The 20,742-nt window shown below is 49.0% G+C and overlaps 1 protein-coding gene across 1 annotated transcript in view; it reads right to left on the bottom strand.

The window, feature by feature from the left end:
* The window catches only part of tex11 (testis expressed 11), a 447,334-nt gene that overhangs the window by 196,347 nt on the left and 230,245 nt on the right, over positions 1-20,742 (bottom strand). The window contains exons 15-16 of the mRNA XM_072501531.1: positions 18,470-18,555; positions 10,390-10,527 (exon numbers count right to left, since the gene is read on the bottom strand). Of these exons, the coding sequence (XP_072357632.1) occupies positions 10,390-10,527; positions 18,470-18,555 (224 nt within the window). The remainder of the gene's footprint in view (positions 1-10,389; positions 10,528-18,469; positions 18,556-20,742) is intronic.

The raw sequence follows: 20,742 nt of genomic DNA, 5'->3' as shown, positions 1-20,742 counted from the left end.
CAATATGCACACCCCTCACTGTCTTTAAGTTCACTAAGCCAATCCAATAGATAGACTTTTATCCCGGACGAGCCCCCAATTTGTTATGGGCCAGCGTTTAGATAATCTCAAAGTGTATCATGGAGTTCACCTGACCCACAACTTTTGATAGATTGTGGTATGGGGAGCACACGGCTCACTCTACAGGTGTAGTACAGCAGAAATGGAAAAGTATTTTTTAAAGCAAAACAATGTTTATTCTATGAACTCAAGTAAACCTTTTTAAAACATACAGCGAACATCTTAGCAACCATCAATTCAAATACAACCCCCAAAGAATATAACACTAAATAATCCTTAATAACTTCCCAAACAACATCCAGAAGACAGAAGAAACACGTTTTAACAGAAGCACATTAGGTTTACATTCACTACTGAGAACATTTATAATTCGGAATTCACCAAATGATCAGGGCAGAGAGATCAACAGTACACCTGCTCTGTCTGGCTTCAGCTCCAACACTGAAAACAAACTAAAACACATCCTGCAACAGCCTAAAACAAAAGTAAAAAGCTGACAAGACAGCCCAGCTCCACCCACACTCAGACATCACTGATGAACACCCATTTCTTAAAGGTACATTTCTTAAACACCCATTTCTAAAAGGTACTCTCGCATGACATCATGTTGTCTTGGTATTTTTGTCATTCACCTTAAATTGACACCTTCTGGTTCTTGATCCTTCCACCAACGAGTACAGTTTCTCTCTATCTACTCTGTCCAGATCCTGTCATGATTTTGAATACCTCCAACAAACCTCCTCTCAATGTTCTCTTTTCCAAGGAGAACATCCCCAGCTTTTCCTTTTTTTTTATAAAAAAATGTTTTTATTAAGAATTTTTCAATAACAAAATTTTCCACCTTACAAACCACGCCCCCCCCCCCCCCCCCCCCCCGTAACAAAGAATAGAAAAATAACTCGCGTGGCAAGACATGAACATGGCAAGTCAATAAAATACAAAACTTTGTACAGTGGATTCTTCCCGTACATGTCAGTTTCCGGATCCTTCATGTGTTTTCTTGCTCTAATGCCCCCCAGAGAAACCCCCCCCCCTCCATCCCCTCCCCCTCGAACGATGTCCACCCCCCCCCCCGAGTTGCTGCTGCTTCATCTAACGCTCCGCGAGATGGTCTAGGAACGGTTGCCACCGCCTGTAGAACCCCTGCGCAGACCCTCTCAAGGCAAACTTTATCCTTTCCAACTTGATAAACCCTGCCATATCATTTATCCAGGCCTCCACACTGGGGGGCTTTGCCTCCTTCCACATTAGCAAGATCCTTCGGCAGGCTACTAGGGACGCAAAGGCCAGAATGCCGGCGTCTTTCGCCTCCTGCACTCCTGGCTCGTCCACTACTCCAAATAGTGCTAGCCCCCAGCTTGGCTTGACCCGGGCTTTCACCACCTTAGATACTGTTCCCGCCACTCCCCTCCAGAACCCCTCCAGTGCTGGACATGACCAAAACATATGGACATGGTTCGTCGGACTTCCTGAGCACCTCCCACATCTGTCTTCCACCCTGTCAGCCCCTCGATCACCAGCATCGGCGCCAGCACCTCCGTTTTCAGCTCCTCCACTCATCGCTTGAGGAACTCCTGCTGGTCTGGCCCCCACGCTGCTCGCTCTCCGCCCTCCACCATCTTGCCTTTTTCCCCTCGTTTTGGTCTCTGCTCCAGGGCCTCTTTCCTCGTCGTTCCACCACAGATCTCTGCCATATATTGTGAGGGGGGACCTCACTGCACCTTCCCACACGGGATTAAATCAAAAACAGCTCCGTTGGGGCTCCTCTGGAGAGCCCGAAAGTCCATAGTCGCGGGAGCTGCCGAAACGCGCGGCTTAGCTCTGCATCGCCGCAACCGGAAGTGATCCCCAGCTTTTCCAATCATAGGAAGAGGAACAGGGGTGGGCAATTCAGCCCATCAAGCCTCTCCACCATTCAATACATTCATGGCCGATCGGACATTTCAATGGCTTTTACACACACTAACACCATTACGCTTTACGTTATTGTTAATCATCAATTTAATAAATCTCCACCATAAACATACTCAATGACTGAGCTTCCACAGGCCTCAGGGTTAGGGAATTCTAAAGATTCCAACCCTTTGTGAAAAGAAATTTCTGCTTACTGTGGTCAAACGCGACATCCTCCCTATTTTGAAATTGTGCCCCCTGGTTCTGGACTTTCCAACCAAGGAAAACATCTTACCTGCATCTACCTTGTCTATTCCTTTAGTATTTTGTAGGGTTCAATGACACCTCTTATTATTCAAAACGCAAGAGAATAAAGGCCCAGTTTGTCCAATCTTGTTTCATAAGATAGTCCCAGAATCTTCGGAACAAGTCTGATGAACCTTTGTTGCCCTCCATCTATGGCAATAATATCCTTTCTGAGATAAGGGGAACAAAACTCTACACAGGAGCAGTGTAAGGACTGGATTCTCCGGTGCCCGATAGCGGCAGCGAGATTTGCAAGCGGGCAGAGAATGTTGTGTGGAGCAAAAAACAGGATTGGTGCCTTGCACTGAATCCGTTGAGATGCTCCCAGTTCCCCGTTTGCGGCGGCATCGGGTTCCCCGCCCCCGCCAGCGGCCCCATGGAAATTGCAATTTGCAACGATTTGCCGATGATTAATGGGCTGGACACGAGATGCCCCATCCTTCTCAGGTTGGAGTCACCCGGACGTGAATTGGCACAAGCATTTCCGAATGGAGTCCAGGCGCCATGGCTGTTGAGGGGGAGCAAGAACGTATGAAAATTCTCCAAACGTTTTGGCCTTGCTTTAGGGGGGGGGGGGGGGGCTGCCTGGGCTCAGGGAATAGCGAGGAACAACTTGGTTGCAAGTGCATGGACCCAGGGTGCAACGGCTTACTCAAAAAGCGCTTCTGATGCCTTGACCACTCTGGTGGGGCTCTCCAATATAGTCCCGAGGGGGCATTGTGGTGGCCCACTGCGTACTCCATAATATCGCCCAGCAGAGGGACGACATGCTGGAAGAGGAGAAAGAACAGCAGGCATCATCTGACGAGGAAGATGAGGATGGCTTCCAGGGGTATCGGGGTGTGGATCCTGAGCTGACATGGCAGGCTGCCCAATGTGTGATCCAGGGCAACCGCACACATGATGACCTCATAATTTACTAACTAGAAGGCATGGCCGCTGGCAGTTCCGCTGCTCTGTCACACCTCTTCACTCCACTACTCCCAAAATTCATTCCCCGCGCCCCAGACACAGAAACCCTCTTCCCCATTGTTAAGGATGAGATTGCAGGGTACTAGGAAGTGCTTGTAAAATAGGGCTGAGTAAGTACGGCTTCAACAAAGGGCGGTCATGCCTGACAAATCTGTGAGGAGGTAGCAAGGAAGTTAGACAAAGGAGAGCCAGTGGACATGATCTGATTGGATTTCTAGAAGGCCTTTGATAAGATGCCTTACAGGACTCTGCTAAATTAGATAAGTCTCCATGTCTGCGTGGGCCTCACCCCCACAACCCAAAGATATGCAGGGTAGGTGGATTGGCCGTGCTAAATTGCCCCTTTGAATTACTGTAAATGTAAAATAAATAAATAAGATAAAAACCCATGGTGTTAGGGGCAAGGTACTGGCATGGAAAGAGGGCTGGCTGATTGGCAGAAGGCAGAGAATAGGGATAAAGGGGTCTTTTTCAGATGGCAGCCAGTGACTAGTGGTGTTCCACAAGGCTCAGTGCTGGGCCCACAACTATTCACGGTATATGTTAACGATCTGTAACAACGAAAGGAGGATATTGTTGCTAAGTTTGCAGGTTACACAAAGATATTTAGAGGGAAAGGTAGTGTTAAGGGAATGAGGAGACTGCCGAAGGTCTTGGACAGGCAAGGAGAGTGGCAAATGAAATACAATGTGGGAAAAGTGTAGGGTTATACACTTTGGCAAAAAGAATAGAAGCAGAGGCTATTTTCTAAATGGGGAAAGGCTTCGGAAGTCTGGAGCGGGGGCTGTGGTGGGGTGCGCTGGGAGGGGGGGGGGGTGGCGCCGGAGCAGAAGGCGGTGTGCGTGGGGACCCAGCTGGTGCCAGGTCCCTGAGGGAGACTGTGTCTTGGCGGCCGTCAGGGTACGCTACGTTGGTGTACTACGGGTTTGCGTGGAGTAGCTGTACCCTCTCAACCAGGTGGACTTCCTGGGGAAGGCAAAGAGACGTTCATGGGGGGTTTAGTTAGTCGCCGTGCACTGGAGTGACCGAATGGAGTGAAGTGTGTCGGGGAGGACCTTCTGCCAGCGGGTGACCGAATGGAGTGAAGTGTGTCGGGGAGGACCTTCTGCCAGCGGGAGGCCAGGAGATTTCTGGACCGCAGGGCCAGCTGGACGGCCTTCCAGACCGTCCCATTCTCCCGCTCTACCTGCCCGTTTCCCCGGGGGTTGTAGCTGGTCGTCCTGCTCGAGACAATGCCCCTGTTGAGCAGATACTGGCTCAGCTCATCGCTCATAAATGAGGTCCCCGGTCACTGTGGACGTAGGTGGGGAAACCGAACAGAGCGAAGATGGTGTTGAGGGCTTTGATGATGGTGGCAGACGTCATATCGGGGCATGGGATGGCGAAGGGGAATCTGGAATATTCGTCAACCACATTGAGAAAATACGTGTTGCGGTCGGTGGAGGGGAGGGATCCTTTGAAGTCCACGCTGAGGCGTTCAAAGGGGCGGGAGGCCTTCACCAGGCGCACACGGTCTGGCCGGTAGAAGTGCGGTTTACACTCCGCGCAGACCTGGCAGTCTTTGGTGATAGCCCTGACTTCCTCGATGGAGTAGGGCAGGTTGTGGGCCTTAATGAAGTGATAAAAGCGGGTGACCCCTGGGTGACAGAGATCGTCGTGCAGGGTCCGGAGTCGGTCCACTTGTGAGCTGGCACATGTACCTCGGGACAGGGCATCGGGGGGCTCGTTGAGCTTACCGGGGCGATACAAAATCTTGTAAATAAAGGTGGAGAGCTCGATCCTCCACCGCAAGATCTTATCATTTTTTATCTTACCCCACTGTGTGTTGTTAACCATGAAGGCAACCGACCGTTGGTCTGTGAGGAGAGAGAATCTCCTGCCGGCCAGGTAATGCCTCCAGTGCCGCACAGCTTCAACGATAGCTTGGGCCTCCTTTTCGAGGGAGGAGTGAATTTCGGAGGCATGGAGGGTGCGGGAAAAGAATGCCACGGGCCTGCCTGCCTGGTTGAGGGTGGCGGCCAGAGCGACATATGATGCATCACTCTCGACTTGGAAGGGGAGCGTCTCGTCGACTGCGTGCATCGCGGCCTTGGCGATGTCGCCCTTGAGACGGTTGAAGGCCTGGTGAGCCTCGGCCTTGATACGGTTGAAAGTCAGTGGGAAATCGGTGGAGTGGATGAGTGGGTGGGCCTTGTCCGCATAGTTAGGGACCCACTGGGTGTAGTACGAAAAGAACCCCAGGCATTGTTTGAGGGCCTTGGGGCAGTGGGGAAGGGGGAGATCAATGAGGGGGCGCATGCGATCGGCGTCGTGCCCTAGAACTTCGTTCTGAACCACATAGCCAAGGATGGCTAATCAGTTCCTGCTAACACACACTTCTCCTTGTTGTAGGTTAGGTTGAGGAGTTTGGCGGTGTGGAGAAATTTGGAAAGGTTAGCGTTGTGGTCCTGCTGGTCGTGACCGCAGATGGTGATGTTATCCAGGTACGGGAAAGTGGCCCGCAGTCCGTACAGATCAACCATTCGGTCCATCTCCCGTTGGAAGACCGAGACCCCATTAGTGACGCTGAAGGGAACCCTAAGGAAATGGTAAAGGCGGCCGTCCGCTTCAAACGCGATGTATGGGTGGGCCGCCTTGCGAATGGGGAGCTGGTGGTAGGCAGATTTCAGGTCCACTGTCGAGAAGACCCAGTGCTGTACAATCTGATTGACCATATCAGATATGTGTGGGATGTTGCTAACTTTTGGTTGGCTCTTAAATTGTAATTTGCTCTGTTTGTTTAATCTTTGCTCGCGAATCGCCCGGTATCTTTATGATACCGCCACGAGGTTCAAGTTCAAGTAATGATCAATAACTCAACACACCAATTAGTAAGATTCAAATCAAAACACATTTATTATACACAGTAAATCACTACTCATGCATTAACTCTACTTTCTAGGCTATTCCCATCACTAAAAGGCCTATACTTAGCTTCGGACTGGCCCACCAGGTCAGTGGAACAAATGGCCTTTCGTTCAGGTCCTGAGTCTGCAGGATTCAAAAGCTGGTATGGACTGGTAGCTAGGAGCGCCTATCTCGTAGCGAGCGTTGACTTGAGACTTACTTGGTTGGCGGCAGCTGAGACAGGTCACTCTCACGGGTTGATTAATGTTGCTGAGTGACCCTGCCAAAGAAGGACAATTTGAACTTGGGGGCATTACTTTATAGTCCCCAGCGGCTTCCCGCCCTTTGGGGCGGACCCCGTACCTGGTTCCAAGTGATTGGACTACTTTCCGATCACATTTGAATCGATTTCTCCAATACTGGAGTTGTTCCCTGATCGTTGGGCGGTCCTTAAATGTCCGTTGGTGACCATTTCTCTTGGCTCCTGCTGGCGCCGAGGAGTCTGGCTTGGCTTTATTTACCTTAACTGCTGCCATTGTGCCTTGGAATCGCTCATTACTATGCAGATGGCTGCTGCATTACTATGCAGATGGCTGCTGGTTTCTGTGCTGTCCTTACAGGTTTCAATACACATGATTTCTGTATTTACTAGTTGTGGTGGTATGTATTAGGGGTAATACGGTACACCATGATGCCGAGGGGCTATTGGTAGACAGATACTGGGTCCAGATTGGATCTGCCGCCTACTGGGCTCCACCCAGAAAGGCGGGGTATAAGAACCCGGTTTCTCCCAGCAGCTGCATTCTGTAACTGAGCTGCTGGGGAACAAGTCTGCTCAATAAAGCCTCGATCCAAACAGAGAAGGCGGGTTGACCTTAAGGGCCGTGAGGCCGCATACAGTAAGGGGTGGTAGGGGCCCGCCAAATTTCAGGATTAGGCTCTGGAGGTTGCACTGAAAGTCCAGGACGAGTAGCAAGGCAGCGCAGAGGACATAGAGCCGGAAGCCGCTGAACTCTACGCCCTGGATGGTGAGGGTGGCGATGCAGTACCCCCAGATCGCCACGGAGTGGGATCCGGAGGTCAGGGAGATTTTTTGGTTAACGGGGTGTACCGTGAGGGAGCAGCGCCTTACCGTATCGGGGTGGATGAAGCTCTTAGTGCTCCCGGAGTCCAGAACGCAGGGTATCTCATGCCCGTCGACCTTCACCTTTGATGATGCGGTCGCGAGGTTGTGAGATCGGGATTGGTCGATCGTGACGGAGGCGCGACGCGACTGATCGTCGGCGGTTGCAGGCGGTAAGCGGCCCGATGAGGTGCCCGACAGGCAGGGGTCCTGAGGCAGGGAAGATGGCGGTGCCCACAGGCCGCACGTGTCCTGAGGCAGACAAGACGGCAGCGCCCTCGGGCCGCACGTGTCCTGAGACAGGCAACATGGCTCCACTCATTGGTTGTGAGGTAAGCAAGATGGCAGAACCCACGGGCCGCACGTGTTGTGAGGGGAGCAAGATGGCGGCGCCCACGGGCCGCACGTGGTTTGAGACGAGGAAGACGGCGGCGCCCACAAGACGCACGCAGGGTGGGTGCAGAGACAATAGCGGCAATTGAGCAGGCCTGGCACACTGCAGTGAAATGTCCTTTCTAGCCGCAGGCGTTGTAGAATGCGCCGGGCAGTGCTGCCGGGGGTGTTTTGTCTGTCCGCAGAAGTAGGTCCCCTGGGGTTGGTTGGCTGCCACGCGGCGCAGACGTGGGGTTGCCTGGGGATGGTCGCTGGCGGGGTCCACAATGGGGTGGCCGCTGGCGGGGTCCACGATGCCCAGGATGGGTGGGCCGTGCGATCGGGGGCATACGCCTGTACGTTGCATGAGGCGAGTGTGAGCGAGAGCGCTAGTTTCTTGGTTGCTGCGAGGTCAAGCGTAGCCCCTTCTAAGAGGCGCTGGTGGATGTAGGCCGACCCTCTGCCCGTAATGAACGAGTCTCTCATTAGCAGGTTAGAATGTTCAGCGGCCGAAACGGCCTGGCAATCACAGTCTCTCACCAGGGCGAGCAGGGCACGCCAGAAATCTTCCACAGACTCACCGGGAAGTTGGTGCCGCGTGGACAGAAGGTGCCTGGCGTAGATCTTGTTGGTCTGCTGAGCGTAGTTATCCTTCAGTAGCGCCATGGCCTCTGCGTAGGTAGGCGCGTCTTGGAAGAGGGGAAAGACATCGGAGCTCAGCCGCGTGTACAGAATCTGGAGCTTCTGTGCTTGGGTCTGTCGCAGATCCGATGTATGCTTCAAAGCAAGCTAGCCAATGTGCAAAGGGCATTTTGGCGTTGTCTGCTTGAGGATGCAGCTGCAGGCGATCCGGCTTGATGCGGAGATCCATCTTTGTAAAATCTCTGTGTAATAAATTGATGCACTATCAATTACGACGAGACGAGAGCAGAGAGTAATTGAGGCATTATTACACAGAGATGTGTGGCCTCCGACAGCTGCTGCCGAAATGGCTGCAGTTCGGAGAGCACACACATTTATATTCCGCCTACTGGGCGGAGCCAGCAGGCAAGGATCTACCCCCGTACCTGTAGTACAGGGGCCTTTCCGTAATACCCTCGTATGCAGTGCAGTATATACAATATAATACAACAGTGGTGACTACCACAAGACTCGATGGGCTGAATGGCCTCCTTCTGAATTGTAGATTCTATGATTCAAATGCAATGTTAGCATTCGTTTTCAAAGGACTTGAATACAGCTGAGGCTGCTGACGCTCTGGTCAGACACTATTTGGAATATTGAGAGCAGTTTTGGGCCCATATCCAAGGAAGGATATGGTGGCCTTGGAGGGGTCCAGAGGGGGTTCACAAGAATGATCCCAAGAATGAAGGGCTTGTCATATGAGGAGCGGTTGAGGATTCCGGGTCTGTACTCGATGAAGTTTAGAAGGATGAGGAACCTGGGGGAGCTCATGAAAACTTAAGAGTAATGAGGCCCAGAGAGAGTGGACGTGGAGAAGATATTTCCACTGCTAGGAGAGACAAGAACCCAAGGGCACAGCCTCGGACTAAAGACATCCTTTAAAACTGAGGTGAGGTGGAATTTCTTCAGCCAGAGGGTGGCGAATCTGTGAAACTCATTGCCGCAGAAGACTGTGGAGGCTAAGTCACTGAGGTTCTTGATTAATAAGGGGACTGGGGGTTACAGGGAGAAGACAGAAGAATGCGGATAGGAAACATATCAGCCATGATCAAATGGCGTAACAGACTCGATGGGCTGAATTGCCTAATTCTGCTCCTAAATCATGGTCTATGGTCTAAGATCACCATACATTCCTCTAAACTCCAAAGGATACAGCGCACGTATGTCCAATCTTTCTTCGTAACTCAGGTAATTTAGTCAATGTAAACTATTTTTCTGAATACTAATGTCGCTGCCAGCAATTGCTTGAGAATTCGCCCACCTTGCTGCCTTCAGTGGAATATCAGTGAAGGCTTCAGATACTGTGAGTCGGGTTGCAGTCAGTTTTCTACTAGTGAAGCCCGTTTGAAAGAACCCTGAGGAAATTCCGGATGTGTTTGTGTGTTACTCAATATTGTCAAACTACTACATCTAGCAAATTGTCCTGTCATAGAATAGAATCATAGAATCTCCACAGTGCAGGAGGCCATTCAGGCCAAAGAGTGTACACCGACCTTCAAAGAGTATCCTATCTCGGCCCATTCCTCCACCCTATCCCCATAACGCACCTAACCTTTATATCCCTGGACACTAAGGGGCAATTTTATCATAGCTAATTCTCCTAACCTGCATATCTTTGGATTATGGGAGGAAACCGGAGCACCCAGAGAAAACCCACGCAAACACAGGAAGAAATTGCAAACTCAAGACAGTTACCCAAGGCTGGAATTGAACCCTGGTGCTGTGAGGCAGCAGTGCTAACCACGGTACCATTGTGCCGTCATGTTTAAATCAAATTTTCCAAGAATTTATCAGAACGTGCAAATTTTACTTCTGAGCAATGCCTCAAAACTTTATTTTCGCATCTTCACATTAATAATAATAATCTTTATTGTCACAAGTAGGCTTAGATTAGCATTGCAATCATTAACACTGCAATGAAGTTACTGTGAAAAGCCGTGTGCATCCAGTAATATTGCCATATTCTGTCCCCGAAATACAGGACATCTGCTTGTACGGATGCACTGCTATAAACATGGGAACAAATAGATGTTTGTACTCATGTAAATATATATATATATATATATATATATATTCTAATAAAGACGTAGTACCTTTTCCAATTGATTTAGATGAAGGTAACAAGATGTCCTGTTCCTCTGCAGTCTAGCCACGTTCTGATCCAGTTGTCCAGCAGAAAAAAAACTTAATGAATAACTGTACCATTGGAGAGCCTCTGTGTAATTTTGTACCTAGAAATTGGAATGACAAAATGTGAAATGAAGTGATTCCAACTCACTATAAGTCTCAGTTTGATTCTTTAAAGGTTAAAAGGTCTAAATGTTCAGACTTTGCAATCATGTTATGCTGCAATGAATCAGAATATTGAGGAAAAACTGTTTTGGATGGAGGATGGAAACAAACTAGTAAAGAAACTATGCAGGTACAGTGATGCAGAAAGGCCTTAGCAGAAAGTGTTCTTCCACAAACCTCCAGCTGACAACTCAAACTTGGAAAACATGTAATAACTTGACAGGGCAAAACAAAGTCAGGACAAATTCCAAAAATGTACACTGGTAGCCAAATTTTGCCACTTGCAACCATTTTCCTCTCACTGAGATGAAGTGCAAAAGAACTTTGCTACTTATGTGGCTAAAGGCTGTTTCCATTACAGCCTTGTTCTATGCTACCTGGGCAGGTGCAGTCGGCAGCATACACCTCCCAAAACCTCTGGGCAACCTGGCCTTCCCCGATCCACCTTTTATTCTTCATCAAAAAAAAGGTGTATTTTCTATTAAAATATCACATGGATTTTTCATGATTGTGTGAAGGAGAGAAAGTGTAAACCCTGTAACAGAAGAATGGCAATGAAAGAGTAGTTGGTCGTGAATTTTTTTTTTTGCAAAATGAAACCATATTCAGCACAAAATTTTGCTTACGGTTCTCGACTTCATACCCGAGAACAGGTGAAGTCACAAATTCTGTTTTTTTTCCTCTAGAACCAAATTTCTAAGTACACAGGTTATAATATATGGGTCTTGAGTTTCCATTCACAGGAGTGAGAGTGGTCAAAGACAAAAAGGTCTGAAAGTTATTGCTCAAAGACAGAAGTGCCCAAAAGCGTCTTCTGAGGAATTATGGGCACATTTCTCCAGAAAGGTTTCCAAGTGTGGTAGTGAGCGGGAATTGCCGCGAGCTTCCCAGCGCTCAGCCTGGTGAGGCAGACAACAAAATATGACATTAATTGGCCCACTTAATGAGGCCCTACGGGGCTTCACGCTGCAAATGAAGGCTCGCCAGCCGATTCACCGGGACCGCGCTTGCCAGCCCCCCCCGCTAACAATGTCGAACAGCACTTAAACAGCACTTGCACAGCCAACCCCACCTAGCTCGCAGCCTAGCTCTGACTCCGAGACACCCAGCCCCAAGGTTTGGAGACGCAGAGCTGGGGAGGCTCCTAGATGCAGCGAAGGCCAGGAGGGATGTCTGTTCCCCTGAGGGTCCTGGGGTTTGGGTCACAAGGCAGCCAGTGCCGCCTGGGATGAAGTGGCAGTTGCCGTCAGTTCGGGCAGCATGACCAGGAGGTCTGGCCTCCAATTACGGGTCAATGACCTATACCGAGCAGCATGAGTGAGTTGACTGCCCCTCCCCAAGACCTTACCACGCCCTCGCGAGCAGCCCCCCCCCCCCCCAACTCTCCATGTGCCTCCTCCCCACCCTCCTGTTACTCTCCCCTAACCACTCCCTTCCCCCCCCTAACTGTGAACCGCAGTGCCCTCTGTCGCCACAGGAGAAACTCTCCAACAGTAGCTGAGAGAGGGCATCTGGGTCACATTCTGGTGAGCACTACACAGTCACTGATGCACATAAGGTGGATGTTGGAATGCCCAGGTGAGACAGCAGTCGGCAGTCTGCTTGATCCCAGGGCCCAGCTGGGTCCCAGCCAGATGCTGAGCCTATTGAACATGCTATCACGGAGATGATGGAGACGTTAGGAAGCGGCCGTGACATTCAGAGGGAGATGTCAGCGACACTCCAGCAGGTCCATAGCCAATTGGAGGAGTCCTACAGGATTCAGGTACAGGACATGTCACTGGCAATGGTGGCAGCGAGGCCAACACTGCTAGGGTGGCGACTGCAGTGGAAAGACTGGTGCACGACGACAGCAGCACTAGTGGAGATGTCCAAGGGCGGTCATTGACGACCATGGCTGAGGGCCTCGGCAAAATGTCCGACTCGCTGGGGGACATGACCCAGTACCAGGCTGATCTTGATGAGGTGTTGCAGAACATATAATCATAGAATTTACAGTGCAGGAGGCTATTCGGTCCATCGAGTCTGCACCGGCCCTTGGAAACAGCACCCTACTTAAGCCCACGCCTCCACCCATGTCCTGTCCCAGATGGGAATGGCCGAGGCACTGCAGAGCTTGGCCTAGTCGCATGTGGGCATTGCTGAGGCACTGCATAGAATGGCCCAATCACAGAGGAACATCGACGAAGGCGTCGACACGATGGTGCTAACATTCGGGAGCCGGCAGGGAGGGCAGAGCCAAATGACGCAAGGGCAGCCGGGTCTCAAAGCAACTGCCCCTCTGTCTCGAGGTGAATTCCAAGGCCCTATGGGCACCGAGCGGGAGGACAGGGTGCTGGGTGCCAACCGTTCCCATCTCATGGAGTCGGAATGGTGGCCACCAGCTCCCCCGAGTTCCAGCCTCTGACAACGCCTCGTCTCGCAGTCAGCACATGGGACTGGACGGCTTGGCTGTGCATGTGCTGCCGACAAGTGCACTGGGGCCCTCCAGCCCGAGGACATCCGCTAGGGGCATCCAAGGCCACAGGACGTGGTAAGCAGCTGACTGTCTCCACCTCTGATCACAGAAAAATACAGTGCAGAAAAGGCACTTCGGCCTATTGAGTCTGCACTACCACATGAAGGGCATCAGATCTGCCAATCCTAATCCCATTTGCCAGCACTTGGCCCATAGTCTCGAAAGTTAAGACGTGCCAAGTGCTCATCCAGGTACTTTTTAAAGAATGAGGCAACTCGCCTCAACCACCCGCCCAGACTGTCACCACCCTCTGGATACAAATCCCACAATCTTCAAATCCCCCCTGAACCTCTCGCCCCTCACCTTGAACTTGTGTCCCCTCGCAACTGACTCTTCAATTAAGGGGAACAGCTGTTCCCTATCGACTCTGCCATGCCCATATAATCTTGTACACCTCAATCAGGTCACCCCTCAGTCGTCTCTGCTCCAGAGAAAACAATCCAAGCCTATCCAACCTCTACTCATAACTAAAATGTTCCATCCCAGGCAACAACCTGGTGAAACACCTCTACACATGCTCCAGTGCAATCACGTCCTTCCTATAATGTGACGACCAGAACTGCACACAGCACTCCAGTTGTTGCCTCACCAATGTTCTATATAACTCCAACATGACTTCCTTGCTTTTGTAATCCATGCCACGATTGATAAAGACAAGTGTTCCATCTGCCTTTTTAACCTTATTAACCTGCCCTTCTGCTTTCAGAGATCTATTTACAAACATGCCAAGGTACCTTTGTTCCTCAGGACTTCTCAGTGTGGTGCGGTGCCATTCATTGAATATTTGCTTGTCAAATTGCTCCTTCCAAAGTGTAAAGCCACGGCAGGATTAAATTCCATCTGTCACTTTTCTGCCCATTTGACCATCTCATCTATGTCTTCCTGTTACCCAAGACTTTCAGCTTCACTGTTAACCACCCAGCCTACCTTTGTGTCATCCGCAAACTTACGGATCCAACCCCGCACATAGTCATCTAAGTCATTTATATAAATGAAGAATAGGGGACTCAGCAGATCCCTGTGGTACGCCACTGGCTTCCAGTCACTAAAGCAGCAATCTGTCATCACCCTGTCCACTGCAGTTCAGCCAGATTTGAATCCACCTTATCAAGTTCTCCTGTATACCACATCCATTTGCCTTCTTTACAAGTCTCCCATGTGTGACCTTGTCAAATGCTTTGCTGAAATCAATGTATAGTACATAAACTGCACTACCCTCATCTATAGTTAGTCACGTCCTCAAAAAATTAAATCAAATTTCTTGGGCATGGCCTCTTTCTGACAAAGCCATGCTGACTATTCCTGATCAAACCTTGCCTCTCCAAGTGGATAGATTCTCTCAGAATTTTCTCCAGCAGTTTCCCTACCACGGACGTGAGACTCACTCAGGCTACTGTAGGGTGAGGGAATGAAAGATGAGTCATAGCCACAGTGGCTGATTCATCTTTCATTCCCTCACCCTACAGTATAAATATCTCCCACTTTCTATGCCTTTTAGCTTTGGCAAAGGGTCATTTGGACTCGAAACGTTAGGTCTTTTCTCTCCTTCCAGATGCTGTCAGACCTGCTGAGATTTTCCAGCATTTTCTCTTTTCTTTTCTGATTCCAGCATCCGCAGTAATTTGCTTTTATCCAGGGATAGTTAGGTTCTCTCATGTTGGAGATGGTCGTTGCCTGGTACTTGTGTGATGCGAATGTTACTTGCCACTTGTCAGCCTGAGCCTGGATGTTGTTCAGGTCTTGCTACATCTGGACATAGACTGCTTCAGTATCTGAGGGGTTGTGAATGGCACTGAACGTTGTGAAGTCATCAGTAAACATCCCCACTTTTGACCCTATGATGGACTTTCTTACCATTTAGGAAATACTCCGCACATCTGTTCCTTCTACCGAAGTGGATTACCTCAATTTTTAAACATTATATTCCATCTGCTATGTTTTTGTCTACTAAGTCTGCCCAAATCCTCCTGTACACATTCCCGCTTAACTTTGTATCAGTCACGAACTTGGAAATATTACATTTGGTCTCCACATCCAAATTAGTGACATATATTGTGAATAGCTGGGACCAAGTACTGATCCTTGCTGTACCCCACTAGCCACAGCCTGCCAAAGTGAGAATGGCCTGTTTATTCCTACTCTCTGTTCTCTGCCTGTTAGCCAATCATAGAATCATAGAATTTACAGTGCAGGAGGCCATTTGGCCCATCAGGTCTGCACCGGCTCTTGGAAAGAGAATCTCACTTAAGCCCTCACCTCCACCCGATCCCCATAAACCAGTAACCCCACCTAACCCAAGGGCAATTTAACATGGTCAATCCACCTAACCTGCACATCTTTGGACTGTGGGAGGAAACTGGAGCATCCGGAGGAAACCCACGCAGACACGGGGAGAACGTGCAGACTCCGCACAGACAGGTGACCCAAGCCGGAAATCGAACCTGGGACCCTAGACCTGTGAAGTAACTGTGCTAACCAGTGCTACCGTGCTGCCCACGGCCAACCCTTAATCTTGACTCCTATCCCATGTGCTTTCATCTTACTAATCATTCTCCTGTGGGGAACTTTATCAAAAGACTTCTGAAAATCCAAATAAAGTACATCTATTGACTCTCCTTTACCAATTTTGTAAGTAACATTTCCAGAAAATCAACAAGTTCATCAAACATGACTTCCCATTCATAAATCCGTGCTGACAATGCCCAAGCATATCATATCCATTTATCAGATCCTTTATAATAGATTCCAGCATTCTCCCTAATTAACTAATACTGATGCAAGACTAACAGGTCTGTAGTTCCCCGTTTTCTCTCTCCATCCCTTTTTAAATAGTGGGGTGACGTTTGGTACGTTCCAATCTTCAGGAACCATTCCAGAATCTATAGAATTTTAGACGATGATCACCAATGCATCCACTAACACTGTAGTAACCTCCTTCAACACTTTGGGAACCATATCAGGATCGGGGTACTCATCAGCTTTCAGTCCCATTAATTTCTTCAATACAACCTTCTTACTTATACTTCAAATCCGCATTCTCCCTAGTCCCTTGAATCTCTAGAGCTGGGAGATTTCTTGTATCTCTCAATAAAAACAGACTTAAAGTAATGGCTTCTCTGCCATTTCTCTATTCCCCATTATGAATTCTCCCGACTTTGACAAATACTTTCTTTTTACATCCTTTTTTATAGTCCGTTTCATTGTTTTTTTGTTTAGGTTGCAGTCATATTCTGTTTTCCCTTTATCAGTTTCTGGACCTTCCTTTGCTTTATTCTAAAAATCTCCCAATCCTTAGGTTTACCATTATTTTTGGCAACTTTGTTTAACTTTTATTTTAATCTTATACAATTCTTAACCTCCTTTGTAAGCTGCAGTTGACTGTTTTTTGGGGGGTTTGCATCATGAAGGAACGTATAGGTGCTCTAAGCTATGTAATAGTTCATTGAAGACTATCCATTGCCCATGTATAGTAAAACCTTGTAATGTATTTTCCCAATCCATCTCAGTCAACTTGTCGTCCTTCCTTCATAATTTTCCATCTTCAACTTTAAACCCTGGCTTCAAATTGAACTTCCTCACTTACAAACATAATGGATGCAATCTCACCAAATTCGCTCGAAGTGTGTTAGAGAGTGCGAAATGTCGTGAGTTTCCTCACAGCCACCCTGGCGCTAATTAGGCCATTAAGGAGGCCGCACATGCTTCACACCGCAAATAACTGTCCCACCAGCTGATTCTCCAGGACTGGGAACAGCAGCTGCCAGCTAACGAAGGGGAGCAGCACTTAAACCCGCCCTGCACAGCAAACCATAGACAGCACGCTGCCATGCCACCAAGGAGACACGGTGTAGTAGAGACAGGAAACCCTGCCCCCCCCCCCAAGGGGGACAGACGGTCAGCCACTGTTGACTGGGAGGCAGGGGCCATTAATTCGGAAAATGTGACGAGGAGGATCACCGCCCAATGCCGCAAGAAGTCCAATGACCTCCACCGGGCCACATGGTGATTTGGCACCGGCTTCCTGGCACCAGTCCCACCTGCCTACCCCGAAACCCCGCCCCCCCACCCCAACGACCCTGCACTGCCATTTGCTCAATACACCCTGGTATCGACCGGCACTCCCCACCCATGCTCAGCAGTGGTGCATCCACCCGCTGAGGCCCCGTATCTTATCTCGGTGGGCGAAAGTAGTGGATCCTCATCTCAGCAATGGAAACGGGCTGGTTAGATCGGAAACCAATCCACGCCCGGCATCGTTCCCAATTTTGGCCTCTCCCGCTATCTAGCCGGCCCGCCTATCCACGCCTGGCACGACTTGGTCAGTAGATCATGCCCTCTAAGTGTATTTTCAAGCGGGTTTGGCTGGAAGTTGTCACTTTTGCTGGGCGTGGGAAGTTTCACTCTGGGTTAGCCAACACTTAAGAGATCCCAATCTAACCAAATGGGAACATAGTCCCATAGCGAATGCATTTATCCATGTGTTTTTCCGGCATTCACAATGCCGAGAAACACCCCGCTATCTAACGGCCATCCTGTAAGATACGGGGCCTCAGCGGGTAATGCGCGACCGAAGCTGCACTGAGCCCCGTTTTCTGCTCTGAAGAGTTCCACTTGCCACAACTCCTCAGTGCAGAGGGAGATCGGGATACCATTTAAAAAGTCTGGTAGTGCCACCCAGTAGAGCTAGGGTGGTAATGCCAAGGTGCCCAGTTGCCAGAGGGAGAGCCATGGTACTACCCTGCTCTGTCCCTGACCACCCATTTAAAATCAGGTTATTCACGTGATGGATTCACATTGGGTTTCAAAATGTTTATTTTTATTGATAAACCAACTTTCCACTGTATCAAATAAAACTACATCTAGATATCACTCAAATATACCGAGGAATGTCTTTTAAAGTAATATTTTTCATCATGTTTTAAACTGCTGCCCAATTGAGCTGATTAATGGCAGATTTTATGTTGCCAATGTTTTAACTTTTTGAACAGAAACTCAAGAACCTTTTCAAAGTCAGCACAACTTACAGCAGACAAAGTGGAAGTTCTATCTCCATTGTAGTACAAAACAATCGAAAGAAGGGAGCTCAATGGGCAGCGTGTTTTCCTGCAGCAGACGTGCCTCACCATTGGCCGTTAGCAGGACATTCTGTTCCCTCCAAAGTCAACGGCCATTTGCATTTCTCGCTGCCGCACCACTGGGTAACCTGCTGTGAGGGGTTGGTTGCTTTCGGCGGGAAAGGCCAGAAATATTTGAAGTAGAGGTGGCTTGCCCAATAAAGGTAACAAAGTACAGAATTTCGGTATTCATGAATGCATGGTATATCTTTAATTGTGTTTCATAAATTTCTATTACTTGCTTCTCACCTCAAAATTCTTGGCAGCTCTTTCCCAGAGAACAATATGAAATCGAGTCAAAATATCTGATGCAAGTCGTTTCCCTGTGTAATGGCCTAAATTTGTCAAACAGAAAAAATTGATTACAGTGAAAGTATGCCGAAATGGTTGACAACTGTGGAATGAACATTACCATTCGGATTCGATAAGAACACTGTTTTTCTGCATTGACACTAACTTCTATACAAGTGGTTCTCAAAAACCTAGTCACCAGCAAATTATCCTGAGCAGTCGTCTTTGCAGTAAAGTCCCGCCTTTCATAACTTTCTTGTTTGTGTTTTCACTTACCTGCACTTTACACACCGCATCGCCTATTGCCTGAGCTATATTTGATCATCCACATTTGAAATGTCCAAATCTCTGCACTGATTGTGTGCAGTTTAGGTCTCCTTTTCTGAGGAAGGATGTTCTTGCTCTCAAGGATGTGCAACGATTTACCAGACTGATTCCAGGGATGGCGGGACGAGGAGAGATTGACGAGGTTAGAACATTACAACGCAGTACAGGCCCTTCGGCCCTCGATGTTGCGCCGACCTGTGAAACCACGCTAAAGCCCATCTACACTATTCCCTTATCGTCCATATGTCTATCCATAGAATTTACAGTGCAGAAGGAGGCCACCCGGCCCATCGAGTCTGCACCGGCTCCTGGAAAGAGCACCCTACCCAAGGTCAACACCTCCATCCTATCCCCACAACCCAGCAACCCCACCCAACACTAAGGGCAATTTTGGACACTAATGGCAATTTATCACGGCCAATTCACCTAATCTGCACATCTTTGGACTGTGGGAGGAAACCGGAGCACCCGGAGGAAACTCACGCACACACGGGGAGGACGTGCAGATTCCAAGCCAGAATCGAACCTGGGACCCTGGAGCTGTGAAGCAATTGTGCCATCCACAATGCTACCGTGCTGCCCACTCCAATGACCATTTGAATGCCCTTAGTGTTGGCGAGTCCACTATTGTTGCAGGCAGGGCATTCCACGCCCTTACTACTCTCTGAGTAAAGAACCTACCTCTGACATCTGTCTTATATCTATCTCCCCTCCATTTAAAGCTATGTCCCCTCGTGCTAGACTATCACCATCCGAGGAAAAAGGCTCTCACTGTCCACCCTATCTAATCCTCTGATCATCTTGTATGCCTCAATTAAGTCACCTCTTAACCTTCTTTTCTCTAACGAAAACAGCCTCAAGTCCCTCAGCATTCCCTCATAAGATCTTCCCTCCATACCAGGCAACATTCTGGTAAATCTCCTCTGCACCCTTTCCAATGCTTCCACATCCTTCCTATAATGCAGCGACCAGAATTGCACGCAATACCCCAAATGGCCGCACCAGAGTTTTGTACAGCTGCAACATGACCTCATGGCTCCGAAACTCAATCCCTCTACCAATAAAAGCTAACACCTTCTTAACAACCCTCTCAACCTGGGTGGCAACTTTCAGGGATCTATGTACATGGACACCGAGATCTCTCTGCTCATCCACACTACCAAGAATCTTACCATTAGCCCAGTACTCCGTCTTCCTGTTATTCCTTCCAAAATGAATCACCTTACACTTTTCTGCATTAAACTCCATTTGCCACCTCTCAGCCCAGCGCTGCAGCTTATCTATGTCCCTCTGTAACTTGTAACATCCTTTCGCACTGTCCAATCTTGTTTTCGCTGGAGCTCAGACAAATGAGGGGATCTCATAGAGACTTATAAAATTCTAACAGACTAGATACGGTGGATGCAGGGTCTTCCCGATGGTGGGTGCGTCCAGAACAAGGGGTCACAGTCTGAGGTTTCGGGATAGACCATTTAGGACAGAGATGAGTGGTCAGCCTGCGGAATTCATTACCACAGGAAGTAGTTGAGGCTAAGACATCGAATACATTCAAGAGGCGGCTAGATATGGAACTTGAGGTGAATTAGATCAAGGGTTAAGGGGAGAAAACAGGATTAGGCGATTAAGTTGGGCGATCAGCCATGATCGTGACGAATGGTGGAGCAGGCTGGTACGGCCGAATGGCCTGTTCCTGCTCCTATCTTCTGTTTCTTTGATAGGTACAACCTTAAGAGTACAGCTCAAGTGTGGTATCAGTTCATTTCCATGAAGGTACCAGCTTCACCATTAATTAATTTTCGAAGAGACCTTTTATTTCACAAGTTCTTTGGAAATGCGCAAATTAGATTTGTCTCAGTAGTCAGGCTCAGGGACAGTGTTGGGCAACCTGCGGCCCAGGAGCCGAT

The sequence above is a fragment of the Scyliorhinus torazame genome, chromosome 5, assembly GCF_047496885.1.
Source record: "Scyliorhinus torazame isolate Kashiwa2021f chromosome 5, sScyTor2.1, whole genome shotgun sequence".
In the NCBI taxonomy this organism is placed as follows: domain Eukaryota; kingdom Metazoa; phylum Chordata; class Chondrichthyes; order Carcharhiniformes; family Scyliorhinidae; genus Scyliorhinus; species Scyliorhinus torazame.
This window is presented reverse-complemented; position numbering and strand designations above follow the sequence as displayed.